We start from the raw sequence: 18,323 nt of genomic DNA on the forward strand, positions 1-18,323 counted from the left end.
GAACATGCAAACTCCACACAGAAAGGCCCTTTCGCCGACCCCACCTATGGGTATGGGCACTGATGACGCGGAGGAGAGAACACACCACCAGCGCCCACAGCGTCCCCTGCGGGAATCGAACCCAGGACCTTCTAGCTGTGAGGCGACAGCACTACCGACTGTGCCACCGTGCCCCCTCATGCAAAATGTATTATGCATTTTGCATAATGTAGTTATGTAGGTACAGTATGTTATTGTGCGGATGCCTGCCTGTTGATGTACTGTATGTTTTGGGTGTATTACTCACCAAGATGCTGACATGATACTGGACATGATACTGACCATGATACTGGCCATGATACTGACATCATGTGACCATGATACTGACATGATACTGTCTATGATACTGACATGTTACTGACCATGATACTGACCACGATACTGACATGACACTGACATGTTACTGACCATGACACTGACATGTTACTGACCATGACACTGACATGTTACTGACCATGATACTGACATGATACTGACCATGACACTGACATGTTACTGACCATGACACTGACATGTTACTGACCATGACACTGACATGTTACTGACTATGACACTGACATGTTACTGACCATGATACTGACCACGATACTGACATGATACTGACCATGATACTGACATCATGCTGACAATGATACTGGCATGATACTGACCAATTTGAGTATGTATGTATATGTGTGAGTGTGCAAAGGCTTGTTTTGTCGTAGCAAGCTTTGTCTGTGTAGTATTACATTTAATTTCAGTTGGTACATTTTAAGATCACATTGTCACCTCTGTTGATGATTCTTGTGTTGAACCATTCACTGTGGGTTTTGGTTACTGTGAAACATTTATGTGTGGATGTGTAAATATTTTTATGTTTTATAAATTAGTCCAATCATTTGCTGATGATGATTACTGATTTTTTTAATAAACTCTTTTTTAAGAAAAAGAAACATTTTTAAAATGACTAATTAAACTCATACTACTTCCCCTCATCTCAGTCCACACATTAAAACACAATGTATAACAATGCCAGTCATTTACATGAAGCAGGTTAGGAACCAATACAGCAGAGAAACAGACATAGGCCTACTGTAGGATAATATATCAAAGTTCAAAACGTTGCCATGCTTGATGAAAGTTTCTTGCCAGGCTTTGAATATCCTGCAGTTGAGGCAAAATTAAATCAAACACATCTCAGCTTTTCTCTATTCAACTATTTGAAGGACCTAAGTTTGTATTTTAAACTGTCAAACTTATAATTATAGCTTTATATCTTAATATTTATAATGCCTCTATATCACACCAGAAATACAATCACTTTTTTCCCCTATTGACTTTCACAGTGGTGAAACTGTTAGCAATCTTGCAGAATGATATCAAATCAAAATGATGACTTCTCAAAAGTCCAATGTATTTCTTAAACGAGACAACTTAAGTGCAAAGTCAGACAAACAAGGATATTGTAATAAACACCCCAGCCATTATATACAGTATCACACCAAGGTGTGCTGTATGGAAAACATGTTACAGAAACCTTTGGTTTGCATCCCCCATTAATTAGGAAACTTGTTAATAAACGATGAATACATTGCAAACTCTTGAGGGTTAATTTAACCGCATGAACCCTAGTCTCCCTATTCTGGGCATGTCATAACAGCTAACATTCTGTGAAAATATGTGAACATTCAGCAAGCAATACAGATCTACAAACTCACAGCTCATTGTGTTGCGACGTGTTGTGAGCATGTAGATCAGCTATTTTTGCTATCATTATTGTAGCTATCTGGAGCATTTTAGTGGCTCTAAAATGCTCCAGATTTCAGGCCACAGAGTGCATGTCTCTGACCATGTAATACAAACAAAGTATAATATTATTAATACACTTTTTAATAACGTTATTTGTTCTGTTTATGTAAAGCATCTTTGGTTATCAAGTATACAGTATGTTTGATGTATTATTATTTGCAGTATTATTACATTTATCATTACTATTATTATTATTATTATTATTATTAAGGTGTCATTTATGGGGATAGAAGCAGCAAATGCTGAAAATGTCAACCTCAAACAAGCAGGTGTGTGTGTGTGTGTGTGTGTGTGTGTGTGTGTGTGTGTGTGTGCGCGCGCGCGTGCGTGCGTGCGTGCGTGCGTGCGTGCGTGCGTGCGTGCGTGCGTGCGTGCGTGCGTGTGTGTGTGTGTAAATGTTCTGTACAAGTTTCCGAGGGTGCAAAAATAGGGCTTTATATGCAGAATACAGACATTATGTCATAAACTAAGTTTCTCACACTACACATGAACCTGTACTGCCTAAGGTTCCATAGCCAAATATTTGTATAAATAAAAGACCAAAAAAAAGCATTAAAATCCAAACTACATTAACACATTTGCATTATAATACATGCTCACTCAGTGTCAAAACTGGCATCCATACAACATTGCAAGACGTATTAAGGAGAAACAATTCCATTATAATCTATTTCTCCATTGGCAAATGTACTGATACAGTACAGGACGATGAAATAACAATAGCAGTAACAATATCAAAAAGATTCAATCCTCACAAATTTTAACATAGTGTATCAAGCACATATGAAACCTGTGTCTCTGTGTGTGTATGTGTGTGTGCGCTGTGTGCACACGCATCAGTAAATAGTGCACAGTCAGAGGAGGAGTATGAAAATTATTGTAGTTTTCAATACTAGAAATAAATAAGAAATTTAAATGTCAACATCCAATTCTTATTATATTGCAACTTACAATTATTGTGAATATGAGTTTAAATGTACACTATATGCGTCAAACTGTGTATGATGTGATAAAGTAAGGGCATTATTATTTCTTGAATACATTCAGAAGCCTGAATATTCTAAAAAAGAACATATTCACTCATGAAATACAAATGTCATGACAAGCAAAATGAAAATAAATTAATAAGACCTTAAGTTTTACAGTGTCACGTCCTCAAATTATATATCCAAGCAAAACAAAAAATTGTTAAAGGTGAAATACTGGAATATCACCGTTTGAACCTGTATTTTCAACTTAAAAGGTCCACACACCTGGAGCGTGTTCATATAGGTTGATGCTTTTATTTGCAGTGAAACATCAACTTTGTTTTGAAAAAATATGATAAAAATGAAGTTGCTTTATTACAGCGTAATTTAGCATTGTGTGTGGATGTACTCATGACACAAACAGCAGTTTAAATTAATGTGAATTAACCGCATGAAATGAACACTCCTGGTGTGGAAAGGACTTTAAAGGTGTCCCTGAGCTTTCCCATACTGTTTTCATGGTCTAATCTTTCATTAACTAATGTATTGTGAATGTGTTACCAGGTCAGCGCAAAACATCTCAAAACCACTTCTTCAGTTTGTTAAATGAAGACCCGCTTAGATTTCAGAATACATGCTTTGGCTTGTGACAGTAAATGCAATATTTTCTAACGATTTTTCTCTCTCTCAACTTAAATAAAGCTATTATAAATACCTTGGGTTTTAGGGACTGCTGTGATGATATACTGTAGGCTACATGTAAATGCTCACGTAAAGAAGGAACAGTAAGTTAATCTTTAGCCCCTTTTTATAGAATAAAACATGAAGGGACACGGGTCCAAACACAAGTCTTAGTCTGGTACACTAAGTTTAGGCACTATGCCACTAAAAAAATGAAATCCCTTATGTAATGTACTTGTAAAGATTATTGTTTTGTAGGCATGTAACGATTTATCATAAATCAATTAAAATCGATTCAAACTGGTGACAATTTAAATTGATTTAACAAAAAATGGATCACGATGCAAACAGCAGAGGGCGCTTAAAAAAAGGAGAAGAAAATACCAGATCTTTGTAAGAGAATTGATAAAAAAATAGTTTTCAGTCATTTGCTCCTGTATTGAAAAGAGGATAAGAGAAAACACGGTATTGTAAAAACAATAAATATTTTTCTGTAAAATAATTTTGTGTTTAAGAAATTGTGAAAAATCGTGAAAAATCGTATTGTGAACCTAGTATCGTGATTCGAATCGTATCGTGAGTTGAGGGAATCGTTACATGCCTATTGTTTTGCAAAGTGTTCCAAATGAGAACAAACAGTATTCAGCTATTCAACCTTCTCTGGAACCAAACTATGAGCAAAACTATGACAAATACCTACAGTAGCGTTAACAAATTACAACTACATTCGTCACCATGACTAGAGAAAACAATCTCCAGGAGAAACACTGACATTGCTTTAGCATTTGAAAGTAACAGTGCATGTTCAGAATATATCAATAAAGCCCTGACACAATCTACTGAACCTGGTGACAAAACACTACATCTGCTAAAAATCATTGTCTTAGACTTTGGCTGTCTGACTAGCTATAGTGTTTACCTAATTTCTTTTTAGTTTGAACTAGGTTCTATTTGCTTTACTCTTTAATTATATGATAAAGAAAAACATCACATGGATGCAACTGGGACGTATCATCAGTGTTGTAGCCTGGGGTCATAGGGTGTTTCGGGTCTCGCAACATACAACATACACCCTCGCCTAGGTGACCCAGCCAGGGTTGATCAAGCCCCGACTTACGTCCCAGTAGCACCCACGGTCAGTCCTATAGGGCAAGACAGGGCAGTCCGCTTCTCCGGAAGTACTCTGCCGGGACTCGGGGGAGGCTCTGGCACGTGGAGGGACTAGGCTCTGTGGTTGGCCTCCTGGCCGGGCTCCTCCTTCGTCTCACCAGGTCCAGGACCTGAGCGCTGTACCAGATCCTCTGCACCATCCCGATCCAAACATTTCCTTCTGCCGTGATTGTTCCTTGGGCCGATACCACTAGATTGGGCCGTCCAATGGTATTAGCCCCGCTTGCGGTACGCTGGAATGGCCCTCCTAAAGGCCTCACCGCGGGTTTGTTGGGCTTCTTCCTCACGGAAGACACAGCATGGGGCGCTAACCCATCCTGCTATATAGCTAGCTGTGACCTTATAAACAAATGACCAAAGGCAAGCAACAGCTAAAACGCTAATTTAAAAAGTTGTGAACATCTGTGTCTAAATTCCCATTGTGTTGCCGAAATGATGAACAAATATAGATATAGTGCCCGCCTGATACGTGTTTGCGAATAACTCAGCACATACAATACAGTGCATACATGAGGAAGCGTGTGGACATTCAACATGCCAGTGTGCCAGAAGACACTATAACAGCGCTTCAAAATCAAGCGATCAGCAGTAAAGTATTTGTTTGCACGTGCGTACAAGTACGTATGCATGTGCTGTCCATGTGAATGCAAAATGAGCATTGTGGGCTATAAGCAGGAGTCCCAGTGGATCTGCAGGTCAGAACTGTCCAGGAAGTCTGCGGAGAAGACACTGGGAGGCGTTGGTGGTCCCAATGGGGCCAAGGTGGGGGTCTCCTCACCCCCTCTTCCTACCATGGTGAGGTCCAGCCAGTCCATGCTGTCCAGCGTCTGTCCCCCAAAGCTCCCCACTCCGTCTGAAGGGTCGCTCACGTCGTAGCCCAGATCGTAGGTGTCCATGGGGGACGACGGGTGGTCCAGGATGCTGGGGGTGCTCAGCATCTGGCTGTGGAGGTCATCGATCAGTGTCATCGGGCAGCCAGGCTCCGCCCCCAGGAGAGGCTTGCCCGTGGTGCTTTCCAAGAAGTCCTCCAGGCGTCCCTTTCCTGAGTTGCTGAAGTGATCTACTACTTCTTCTTCTTCTTCTTCTGTGGTGGTGGTGGTTGGCGGGGGCTGCGGCTCCTGCTGGGCCGGGGGCGGAGGCTGCGGGATGTCAGCTGTGGGTGGGGAGGGTGGAGACAGCACCAGCTGGAGCGGAGAGGGTGGAGGGGAGGAGTGGCAGGCGGAGCGGAAGCTGGGGTGGAAGCAAGCCAGGGAGGGGTCTGGAGCTGACTTGAAGGAGGAGGAAATTTCTGAGAGAAGAGACATGATTCATTATTTTGACCTTATTACTACAGTATATACATTACTTATACAATGTATACTAATACATTAAGAAACCAGGTTTTACAGAACAGAACAGAACAGAACAGAACAGAACAGAACAGAACAGAACAGAACAGAACAGGATCAACATGTCTCCTACCTCCAGTCTGAACCAGGATGTCAAAAAGGTCATCCATATGCTCAGCGTTCTCCTGAAGTAGAAACACAAACAACACAGGTTTAAAACGTATTCCACTCATTCACATCACACAGCAACGTGACCCAATCTAACATACTGTACGTACTTTAATGCCATTGTCCATGACTTAAAATCACGGTACTGTACATCACGATACATGACTTAATATCACCGTAACATCATGTCATGATGCATCACGGTGCATGACTTAATGTCATGGTACATAACTTAATATCACAATATAACTTGGTATAAGCAACTTAACATCTTGCCAGGTCTCATACCTGTGTTGCAATGCAACAAGCAATGTACTGTAACATCATATTTGAACACAGCGATGGGAGAGCAAAGCCAGTGAGCAGTGAGAGAACCACACCTTGTCATCAGGTGATGAGACAGCTGTCTTGATAGAAGCTGGAGACTGAAGAGGACTGAACAACTCCTCGTGGTCCAGACCAGGACACAACTCCTCCTGGAGGAAAGGAATGGTTAAGGAAACAAAAGGAAATGTAAAAGAAGGACAGGTAGAAAGGAAGTGAATGAGAACAGAAACACTACGTGAAAAAGAGAAATAAAAATAAATATATTGCTAATTTTATATTCAATAAAAATATCATAAGTTGTCTTTATCCATTCATGAGTTGAATGGATGACTGACAGAACTGTGGGGATGTGCATATCCTAATCCTTTTTTCAAAAAATTAGTACAACCATGTAAAATGTCCTTTCACGTACAGTACACTCTGGATAACTGATAATAAAGATTGCGTTAAAAAACTATTTACTACATTGTGTAAATAGATCTCAACTAGCCCTATTTACACAGTAACATCTAATGACTATGCATCTATGCCTGTCAATAGGCTCTATGCACAGCAGCCATATTGGGAATGAATTGGGCCCCTTCCTTACTTCCTTCACAGGTGTTACCAATGATACTAATTAAGGCTCTGTTCCATTTAGTGTGGCATAGTGGTTGTCTTATTTTCAAGGACCCCCATAACTCTGAGAGTGTACAAATGGAACCAAATGGACCCTTACGGGTCCATTTGGTTCCATTTGTACACTCTCAGAGTTACACACCCACCATAAGGGGCCATTTGGGAACCAAAATGGAGTGTTTTTAGTGAGCCAACATGCACAATATCAGCACCCTGACCAGAATGGAACAGAGCCTTCATTAGTATCATTGGTAACACCTGTGAAAGAAGTAAGAAGAGGCCCAATTTCTTTCCAATATGGCTGCTGTGCATAGAGCCTATTACTGTTGTGCGACAGGTTGATAATGTCAAACTCACACTGAAGAGAAACAAACAGCGTTATCTTTGGACAGCTTACCGTTTGAGAGGTAGGCGACAAGATGTCTTTCCCAGAGGTATCCGTCTCCTCATCCAGGAAGAAAGGTTGCAGACTGGGCGGAGCTGAGAACGACTGACTGACTTCCTGTTGGGATTGTTCTGTTGGCACTTCAAGTCCCGCCTTCTGCACCTTCAATCAAGCAACATAACAACTAACTGTAAGAGATCATACTGTAGCAAGGGAACAGTATTTGGAGAATATAACACAAAAGTACAACAACAACAACAAAATCCCCAAAAGTACATTTTCTGAAATTATAACATTAAGATGATTTGTTGTTTTGTTGTTATTATTGATCACACATTGTATCTTACAGCAATGTCCTGTTAGACATTCAAACACATAAATACTTAAATGTTACATGTTAAATGTTTGTTTTTGGTGCTCAAAGGTCAAAAGGACATAAAAAACAAGGTTTTAAGAGAGAGGGGGGAGTATAGTCGACCTTCCAACTATGTATGTCTGCTAAAATGTCTAAATTGTATTTGAATAGACTTAGGTGGCATAAAATCCTCTGTGACATTCTCACCAAACCAACCTTTTTTCTATTGCCGCGACTAAAACTGGCAAATGAAGACAAACAACAGAAACAATGTGCATGAGCAACTCTCTCTCTCTCTCTCTGTTCTTAATCAAAATCAAAACCTGGCACTCTCAGTCTTTGCTGAAAGGGCCGTTCACCCTAGCACACCTGCACTGCAGAACAGAGTACATCTCAATTAGGAGCGATACAACATGGTCTTTGTTCCTGCTGTGTGAAAGACATAAATCATGGTAATGGAAGATGCCACCCGAGTAATTAGCAGAGTAATAATATTCACATCACAATACATTAGCCTACTGTCAACTGCTCTTATCAAGGATTGCTGTCAGTGTCTTACACGGCAGACATCATTAATTTCCACTGTTATTGCACTCACTGGAGCAGTTCTCCTCGAATTTTTATCCTCAATTTATGGAACATTAAGACGCTGTTCTGTTATCACCAAGGGGACAGTAAGAAGGGCTCATTGACTAGTAGGAAAAAGTTAGTTAGTTTGGGTTCTTTATGGTAGTCTGACGAGGTTCCATGAACTACGTAATGAGAGGTAAAAGACATCATGGGCTGAACTCCAACACTTGGTTCAAGAACTATATGTGCCTTCTATAGAAATGTGTTTCATTCATCTATGCATCATCACATGGGCTTTGAACTATATATCAAATTATACGAACATATGAATATGTAAAAAGAAAAAGGCATAGAACATTACGTTTTTAGAAGCAGAGAGTGCCACTGCAGGGGTAAATTACAATAGGAACTTTTACAGCTTTCACAAAGACTTTTGGATTAGTTCTTCTTGACAGGTCTGCATGTCTGGAATGGATTCTGTCAATAAACATTGACCCATCAAGTCTTAATGATTCAACTCACCTTTCTGTTTTGCACTTTCTGAGTCCTGGTTGGCGTCCCCAGTTTTGAATGGGTATCAGCACCCGGCAACTGAGGAGAGCATTGGCTTGGCAGCTTGGTCGGAGTAGACTGCAGTCGCTAAAAATCATGCATCAAAAATGAAAATAGGGAAGTTGGAGACTGACACATAATTTAACAATTTAAACTTTTGTGAAAGGAATATTGGATGTAATTCTGCAGACTACTGGGACATGCATACAAAGTTTGGCACTGATCGGTCGAGCGGTTTGCTAGATTAGTTCCGGACACAGACCTCTTGCAGAGCCACACTGTAAAGAAATTGAATTTATGTCGTCTATGACATATCTATGAAATGTGACTCCAAATTTTGGCCAAAGTTTCAGCCCGTTCAGAGCCCAAATCACTTCCATTAGAAAATGTAAGTTAAATATTTCAAAACAAGTATAAAACATATGTGAACTAGAAAAGTGTGCTCCTCGGAGCACAGGTCTCTGCCAGGCTGGGTTGCCTACCCAGCTGACTCATACATCTTGATCACATGACCCTAGAGATGATGTGTACCGATTTGTGTGAGTTTTGGACAAAATAGCAGCAAAATGTGTGTTTTCAAGAAAACACAAAAATGGCAGTAAATGTAATCTGACACGAATAGGGCCTATCAGTTGCGAATCCAAAACATAGTCTCTCTGCCTACTGGCAGTGTGCACAAGAAAGTTGGTACTGATCGGTTTACTAGATTTGCAGGCACACAGACACATAGATAGACACATGGGCTCTCGGAGGGGCCACGGCATAAAAATGGATCAACAGTATATGAGCCACATACCTGCAGTGTAATGTGATTGGTTACTTTGTTCTCAGGTGTTTCGCTTGCTTGGTTCTCAGACATGTGATTGGTCAGTGCAATCAGGAAGTGATTGCCATTACTATCGGTGACCAAGGTTGGGGTTGAGCCTGTCTTGAGCAGATCCAGTGGGAAGGAAGGGTTGAAGCCTGACTGTTGGTTGAGGATCAGCTGAGAAACCTGTAGAAGACCAGCGATCATTTTCAAGGGATAATTTGATTCACAGCTCAAAATGAGACAGTGTGGTCAAAGCATCCTATATTGTAAATCAAACAAAATGTGTTAACCTGCTACAGTCTTGGGGCTTGTGCAAATGCCTCTGGGGTGGCTTCAAAACAATATCCAGTAATAATGCACTAATTAATTTCCCCATATTTTCCACTTATTCTGCATGTGACATGTGGTGACTAGAAAAATCCAGAAGTTTGCTCTCTCTCTCCCTATTGCACAAAACATGATCTTACTATAGGAAAACCAGTGGGAAAAACTATGCCTCTTTAGCCTTTGACATTGATCGGGTTAAATATTTTCTTTCCCTCTGCACTACTGTAATATGTTTCTATCTCAGGTGGCATGATGAGGCCAGGGGTCAACACTGACCTGTTGTTGTGAGTGTTGCTGTTGCTGGGCTTGCAGTTTCTGTTGCATCAGCAGCTGCTGTTTCACCTGCAACAACTGCTGCTGCTTCAGCTGCACCTTTGTCTGCATGTGGACTTGTTGCTGTGGTTGCTTTGGCTGTTGCTGTCTGGGCTGTTGTTGCTGCTGCTGTAGTTGTTTCACTTGTTGCTGCAACAGCAACTGCTGCTGCTTCAGCAGAATCTGCTGCTTCAGCTGCAACTGTTGCTGCTGCTGGTGTTGCTGCTTGGACTGCTGCTGTGACTGCAACAGCTGCTGCTGCTGCTTGAGCTGCTGCTTGTGGGATTTCTTCTTCCTCTGCTGGGAGCGTTTCTGAAGGGTCTGGTGCTGGTTCTGCAGGTTGTGAAACGTCTGGTTGTGGTTCTGCAGTTTCTGCTGGCGGTTTTGAAGGTTCAGCTGCTGCTGTAGCAACAGCGTCTCGATGGCGCGTTGCTGGGCCAACTGCAAGGCTGTCTGCTGCAGCCGTAGCTGCTGCTGCTGCTGCAGTTGTGTTTGTCCACTTGTGTGTCCTGTCACGGTCTGCAGCTGAATCTGCTCTTGCCCTGTACCCTGTGTTTGGGAGTCACGCGACGTCAGCAGCTCCTCCTCCTCGTCCTCCCCCTCCATCTCCACCGCTTCCTGTTTGATGGTTACCTTGATGACGTCCATCGGCAAGGTGAGGGAGGCCGGCGGGAGGGCAGGAGTAGCAGCAGCAGGAGGAGGTGGAGGGGTAGGAAGAGAGGAGGGAGGACGGGCGGATGAGAAAAATGAGGGTGAGGATGGAGGGGCTTGGGAGATGTCGGGAGGTTCTTCCTTTATTTTCAGCAGAACCACAGGCTCAGCGACCAACGCTCCTCCTCCTCCATTGATTGCTCCTTTTCCCCCTTTCTTCCCATGCTCCAGCTGTAGGCGGAGGGCCTCCACCAGCCTCTGTTTCTGCCTCAGCAGCCGGGTCAGCTCCTCTATCTGCTTGTCTTTCTCCTGCAGCATCCTGTCTTTGTCCACAGCGGTGCAGAAGAAGGAGGATGCAGTCAGAAGAGCCTGGCTGTGTTTGTGCAGAGAGGAGGCCTTTCTGCTGGAGAACTCACATGGCTGCATGCCAGGGGTGGAGGAATGAGGCTCATCTTTAATGGTGGCGGGGATGACGGAGGGCCGTGGGGTTGAAGATGGGTGGAGACTCAGCTGGGTCAGAGGTGAAGTCACCTGGAGCGGGGTTGCGTGAGAGAGGACAAAAGGGACAGGTAAATGGAGAAACAGGAGAAAGGTTTTAAAGGAGTGGACGTGTGTGAGAGGATAGGATGATGAAGAGAGAGAGAGAGAGAGAGAGAGAGAGAGAGAGAGAGAGGAAGAGGAAGTGAGAGGGACAGAAATTGGGCAGTGGGGAATGGAGAGAGAGGGTTATTAAAAAGTTTCTTAGTTTAATAAAGAAGTAAAATGATGACTGCAGATGAAGTGGTGTCGAAGAGGCCTCCAAAAAGGTGAACAGAACAAAGAATAAAAAAAAGAAGTACTGTATGCATGCTTTGATGCTGAACATTGAAAAAAAACAAAAACATCGACAATACACAAACATGAAATAGATATCTGATGAAGCTCGAAGCTCGAGAGGCATCCACAAATGGATCATCGCATCAGCAAAAGAAAAAAGTGAAACACAAAATATAGGTCAGAATTTGTCTTTAATTCCAACACGCTCAAACATGCTGAATCTGTTTTTTAAATCCCCTAAATTACAACTTGATGGTTGCTAAGTGGATAAGCCTTTACGCTCACACACCCTGCTCCAATGTTAAATGGAAAGTAGGGTAGGGTTATGTCACTGGGGGATTTAACTGGAAGAAATTATATTTTACAGTTTGGGCATTTGCCAATGCCTTTACTCAGAATAACTTTTTTCGATTTTCTTTATCCCCGATTTTGTAACCCCATTTTTTTTTACAACCAGTGCCAATTGTCTATGTAATCCTGGGCACTACCTTCCCTCTGCCAACCTAGGGAGGCAAGGGCCGAGCTCATACCTCCTTCAATGCATGAGAGCCAACTGACCTTCTTATCGCCTAACAGGGGAGAGTTTCCCTGGTTGGACGTAGCGCGTGGAAGGAACACGTTATTCAAACCAGTTCCTTTCCCCTCCATCAGGCGCCGCGGCTGGCCAGGGGGAGGCAGTATAGTGACCAGGATTACTGCATGTTTTTGTGAGGGTACCTACCCTTGGGGACACGGGGGGAACATGCAAACTCCACACAGAGAGGCCCTTTCACCAACCCCACTACTACTAACTTGAATAAGCTTCACCAGACCACCAGTAGAAATCACAGTTGGTGTTAATTGAACAATCGATTAACTGATTGACAGAAAATTAATCAAATACAATTTAAGTAACTGAATACTTGGTTTAGTCGCATGTAACTGTGTAAATGCGTTATATGCAAATTCATCATAGTGTGAATGCTTGTCTGTGTTCTACGTTATAAATTGAAAAGTCAATCACAATCAATTTCAATTTCACCATAATAGATTCATCAAACGATGTTAAAAAGCAATCAACAGATTAATCGATAATGAAAGTGATTAACGTTCTATATTACGGACCATTTCTCCAAACGTGTTCCCATCGTAGCCTGTGTTTTGTGGGCTCAAGGCAGCCGGTACAGAGTGGTCCGAGGGTGTGGGAGAGCCTGGCGGGGTGCTACCAAAGGTCAGGAGCTGCTGTGGTGGAGCTGCAGGGGTGACAAATGATGTCACTGTGACACTGCCACCTGCATCATCTGGTGATATGGCGGTTCATAAAGACAGAGACGAAATATTAGATAAAATTCTCTAATAGAACATTTACTCCATTTCACCTAGGCAAGGCTCAGTTGAAAAAAGAAAAGTAAAAGAAAAAGATTATTAAAGGAGCGACATATTTTCATGAATATATAATTGGATGATTGCATATAATCACATACTTTAAAAAGCAATTGTTTTCTGCAGACAGCCTAATCTGTTAAAATTGCTCAATTGTGACAGAATGTCTCACCGTGCTATAATAGGCTGTTCTCAGTAGGAGAAACAGATAATGGAGGGATTTAATTGAATTACATTCATAAAATGTGTCTTTTACCTGCATGGTGTAATAATATTAATAACTGGGATGTTTCTATAAACCAAATTCCACCTAATTCTATTAACCAAATTCCACCTGCACACATTACTGATTTTTCTCTCACTTCTCAGTATTTCAATAGTTTTATCATGTTTCCGTTTTGTCGTACTATTGTGCAATTATACTCTCAACCATAAACCAAGCCTTAGTCATCCATTCAAACAACCGTTTCCATTCACCTGACAGGAGAGCCAGAGAGGTGTGGTGCTGATGGTGTTGTTGTGATGTGTTGTTATTGTTATCATGGGTTTTGGAGACACCTCCTGCGCCTCCAGCCCCTGGCCCTGTGGCGCCCCCTGCTGTTGGAGAGGAAATACCAACGCCGCCTCCTCCTCCTGCACCTCCTCCCCCTCCGTTCAGCTCCTGGTAGGTCGTGAGTCTCTCGATGAGGTTGTTCTTGGTGCCAGACACAGGCAAACTGCGCAACTTTAACTCCGCCTTCAGCTCAGCCACCTGACAGGAGAGAAAGAGGGAGAGAGTGTGTGTGTGAGAGAGAGAGAGAGAGAGAGAGAGAGAGAGAGAGAGAGAGAGAGAGAGAGAGAGAGAGAGAGAGAGAGAGAGAAAGGGGAAAGATTAAAAACAGAGAAAGTCAAGACAAATGGACAACAATAGAGGAGGATAAATATAAGAGGAAAATTGGAGAGGAAAAGAGAGAATGGGGAGGCATAATGACAGAGTAATCCATCACTCTGTCAGGTCTGAGTACACCAGCCATTTTTCAGTGTCAACATTTTGGTAGTGGTGTTATTATTTTTTTCTTGCAAAAGTCAAGTCCTATCCACCAATTACTTCATATAAACTCAACAGCTTATAGTCAGCAGAGAGTGTCTGTTGTCTGCACCATACTGATTAAATAACAATATGTGAAAGGTTTGTTAAGAACAAACAAGGAAACCAAAGACAGCAATGTGACGTTGTCACTTAGGCCTCTTGTTTGAGGGTAGTACATTTTAATGTTTAACAGGCAGCACAATTGGTGGATTTGTACGTTTGACAGTTTGACACACAGTCGCAGCATCAGTACAGCTGGTGCTAATGGATTAAAGAGGTGGCCCTAATTAAAAAGAATAACCCTCCATAAGAACACTGGCTTTTATTGCATTTTATGTTGCCAACTTGGTCTGTGTGTCCTATCCAGTCAACGTGGTTCTCCAAATAAACAGGAAGAGGAATGTACAGTAATAATTGCTAGCTGTCATCTATCTATAAATGCACAAAATCTGTGTGAGTGAGAGTGAGTGAGGGGTGTGTGTGTGTGTGTGTGTGTGTGTGTGTGTGTGTGTGTGTGTGTGTGTGTGTGTGTGTGTGTGTGTGTGTGTGTGTGTGTGTGTGTGTCCACCGCATAAATCGAGAAACTTGGTGTGCGTATCGGTATGTGTATCACCATGGACCCGATGGAGTGAACTTGTCTGGAAGAATCTATCTGTCCCTCTGTCTGTCTGTGTCCCTTTTATGCCCATACATTGTTCATGTAAAGCGTCCTTGCGTTTCATGAAAGGTGCTATATAAATTCAAGTTATTCTCTCCGCCAGGAGAGTTTGTCTTCACTTTCTGAAACTGGGACTAACATTGGTCAAGCCTCACGTGACACGCAAAGCAGATACTTTAATTAAGCGAAAGCCTCTCTAGATGGGAAGGCCTCGATCCTACAAATGCTTAGTTAACAGCTAAGCGCCCAAGCCAGCGAGCATGATTTCGAGTTGACATGGCTGAGAAATGGACAGATAGGACACTTACACAGACAGGAGGGATAGGACACTTACATAGACAGGAGGGATAGGACACTTATACAGACAAGACGGATAGGACACTTATACAGACAGGAAGGATACGACACACTGTAACAATTGGATAGGACACTTACACAGACAGGACAGATAGGACACTTACACAGACAGGACGGATAGGACACTTACACAGACAGGACAGATAGGACACTTACATAGACAGGACGGATAGGACACTTATACAGACAGGAGGGATAGGACACTTATACAGACAGGACGGATAGGACACTTATACAGACAGAACATTCCCAACATTCCCAACACAAGTCTTCTGGCGGAGACTTGTGCTCCGAGGAGCACTTTTTCTAGTTATTATTACTATTATTATTATATATTATATGGAGATCTCTGTATCTGTCTGTGTCCCTTTCATGCCCATATATGGAGATCCCTGATGTTATCAATACGACATCTATATATACAATTTGAATCCTGCGCCATGTCGGTTGTCAGTATGTTTGTCAGTATGTTGTATGTACGTTGCATCACTCCGAATATGGACACAACGCCAGTGTGACGTAATCTCACGACAGCATGACATCACGCATGACATCACATCCTACCTATAAATTCTAGGATGCCGTCAGATCGCACCAGTTCGACGGCTTCCATAGTGGGTTTTGGTCATTGGAGAGGTAATCTGAGTTCCCAGAAGTTTTCGCCGGCTCGGCGAGGAACTTCTGGGCCAAACCCCCTGTATTTGTGGGCGGGATGTACGTCACGCTCTGAATCTGAGCGGACACGCCTCTTACCGGTTGCAACTCGTCTAAAAAGTCCGACGAGAGGCAAACAGCAGTACACAACAATGGCGGTCGAAATTTCTCAAGGGGAAATTGCTTCCCGTCGATCCTATTTAGATGCAACACCCACTGCATGTGGATCCCGCCCCCTATTCTTCATTGGCTGTTGATTTGAATCACAACGCAGTGGCCGCGCCCCCGCTGTCCAAACTCCGAGGCAATGCCTCCCAGACTATTGGAGAGGTGATGCACGTCACCTCTTTCTGAAGTGGGTACTTTCAAAGCCTGCCGTGGATTTAGGAGAGCACAAAACTCTCTCTCACACTGTGAGGTGCCTGTAAGGTGGCACTGCAAAGTGAACGACGCGTCACGCTAGACGTTCGGGCCGCGTAGCGGCCCGAACTTCTAGTCATATACATATACGCATTATACACATACTTATAAGGCATTGTAATGCTGATCATAATCCTTTATAATCATATTTATAAAAGCTTATAAATACTCATAATGCTTTATAACCATAACCATAACACATTATAAAGCGTATTATAATGACTTCAAGTATAAATGCATTGTATTATGCTTATAACACGTGATGATTAAAATTATGAATATTTATAACAACGTATAATGCAATCATAACACATTATACAGCATGTTATAATGACTTATAATGTCAAGTATTATAATACTTCATAATTGCTCCCCACTTTGTAACACTTGCTATGCAACCCAAAATGAATTCTCATAGTTATAATCCATTATAATCAATTGATAATTCTTTATTATCACTGCTATCATGCATTATAAGTGATAATAAGGCATTATAAACATGATAATAAAGCCTCATCAAATGATCATAAAGTAACAAATGACCACTTATAATAACTTATAATCGTAGTATAATGCATTATAATAATGCACTATAATAATTATGACACATTATAACAGTGATAATAAAGCATTATCAGTTGATTATACACTTGATACTTATAAGTCATTATAAAATGCCTTATAATGTGTTATGGTTATGGTTATAAGGCATTATGAGTATTTATGAGCTCTTATACATCTGATTATACAGGGTTATGAGCAGATTATAATGCCTTATAAGTGTTCATGATGCGTTATACACGTAGGATGCATAGCAAGTGCTACCAACTGACCTCCAAGTACTATGATAATGGATACTGCATACTACTTACTAAATACTTGGACAACGGGTACAATGGATATTGCATAACCGGAGTGGCATGCGTTCCCAACGGCCAAATTTGTTCCCAAGGAGCATCGGCCTAGTTAATCAAATTTACACACTGTCAAGGGACTATTGCTGACACCCCCCTATCAGGAACGTCAAATCCATGATGACGGTTTTAGGCTCAAAGTACTTAGGCACACTGCTGGGTAGTTATCTACGGAAATCGCGCCAATATACCGCCCTCAGACCAGAGGCCAAAGAGTCAGGTTTACATCAAGGTGATAACAAACCATGCAATTTGGTTTCGGATCTGCCCACTGTAAAGGTCAACCAACCTTCATTTCATCCAGGTTGGGTGGCAGAGAGGTCGGTTTGGTCCCTGCTGTGGGGGCGGAGCTCTGGCGGCTCTGAGCGCTCTGATTGGAGGTTGCTGTGGACGGGGCGGTAGTGGGCTTGGGTGGGGAAGGGTCAGAGGTGGAGATGGAAGAGGATGAGGCAGGTCGCTGCTGATCTGTCTGGGATCTGTGGGAAAGAGAGAGAGAATGAGAGAATGAAAGGTAGATGAACGAGAGGTGGCCATGTACACCACCATACACAGTGCATAATTAAGTGTAAGCAATTAATCAACCTGGAGCCGACTGGACCCGAGCTATTATTAGAAATCTGAGGTCCGGACCCGAGCAGTAACGAGAGATGTCGGACACTTGTTTATCATTATAATCGGGTTTGGAATTTCTATTGTGCTTTGCAGAGCATTCCGATAACAACACGCTATGAAAAATCAATTGTTTTACAATTTTGAACCATTAACCAAAACGTTACGTTAATATCAACAATCAACAAAAAGGTATAACTGCCCCGACTTCTAACTTTTGGCTTGAACCTTCACCTTTGACGCATCAGAATGTGACGCTCCAATCCTTTAGTGCCATCTTGTGGCGAGATCTTTGTCCAAACCTCACCCAAATTGGTACACCATATCATGTGATCAAGATGTATCTGCCAGATTTTTCGGATTCCATTCCGAATGACTACGATTGGCTTTCAAAGTTTGTGGGAAATGCCACAA

General features: G+C 42.2%; 1 protein-coding gene across 7 annotated transcripts in view; it reads right to left on the reverse strand.

The window, feature by feature from the left end:
- Nucleotides 1–881: 881 nt before the first annotated feature.
- LOC311054890 (myocardin-related transcription factor A-like) overlaps nt 882–18,323 on the reverse strand; it is a 65,968-nt gene continuing 48,526 nt past the window's right edge. For 4 of the 7 annotated variants that reach the window (XR_014601733.1, XR_014601734.1, XR_014601735.1 and 1 more), the window contains 11 exons: nt 17,590–17,776; nt 13,706–13,979; nt 12,971–13,146; nt 10,364–11,581; nt 9,746–9,943; nt 8,920–9,036; nt 7,485–7,634; nt 6,523–6,618; nt 6,108–6,159; nt 4,959–5,934; nt 882–4,435 (listed from right to left, as the gene is read on the reverse strand). Coding sequence is in view for 1 of the 7 variants with exons in the window: in XM_084070890.1 (XP_083927016.1) it covers nt 5,312–5,934; nt 6,108–6,159; nt 6,523–6,618; nt 7,485–7,634; nt 8,920–9,036; nt 9,746–9,943; nt 10,364–11,581; nt 12,971–13,146; nt 13,706–13,979; nt 17,590–17,776 (3,091 nt within the window). In the remaining 6 variants the exon portion in view is untranslated. Of the gene's footprint in view, nt 5,935–6,107; nt 6,160–6,522; nt 6,619–7,484; nt 7,635–8,919; nt 9,037–9,745; nt 9,944–10,363; nt 11,582–12,970; nt 13,147–13,705; nt 13,980–17,589; nt 17,777–18,323 lie in introns of all 7 variants that reach the window. The other 3 variants (XR_014601731.1, XR_014601732.1, XM_084070890.1) reach the window with 3 other exon arrangements.

The sequence above is a fragment of the Gymnoscopelus microlampas genome (genome assembly GCF_963454915.1).
Source record: "Gymnoscopelus microlampas genome assembly, chromosome: 11".
Lineage (NCBI taxonomy): Eukaryota > Metazoa > Chordata > Actinopteri > Myctophiformes > Myctophidae > Gymnoscopelus > Gymnoscopelus microlampas.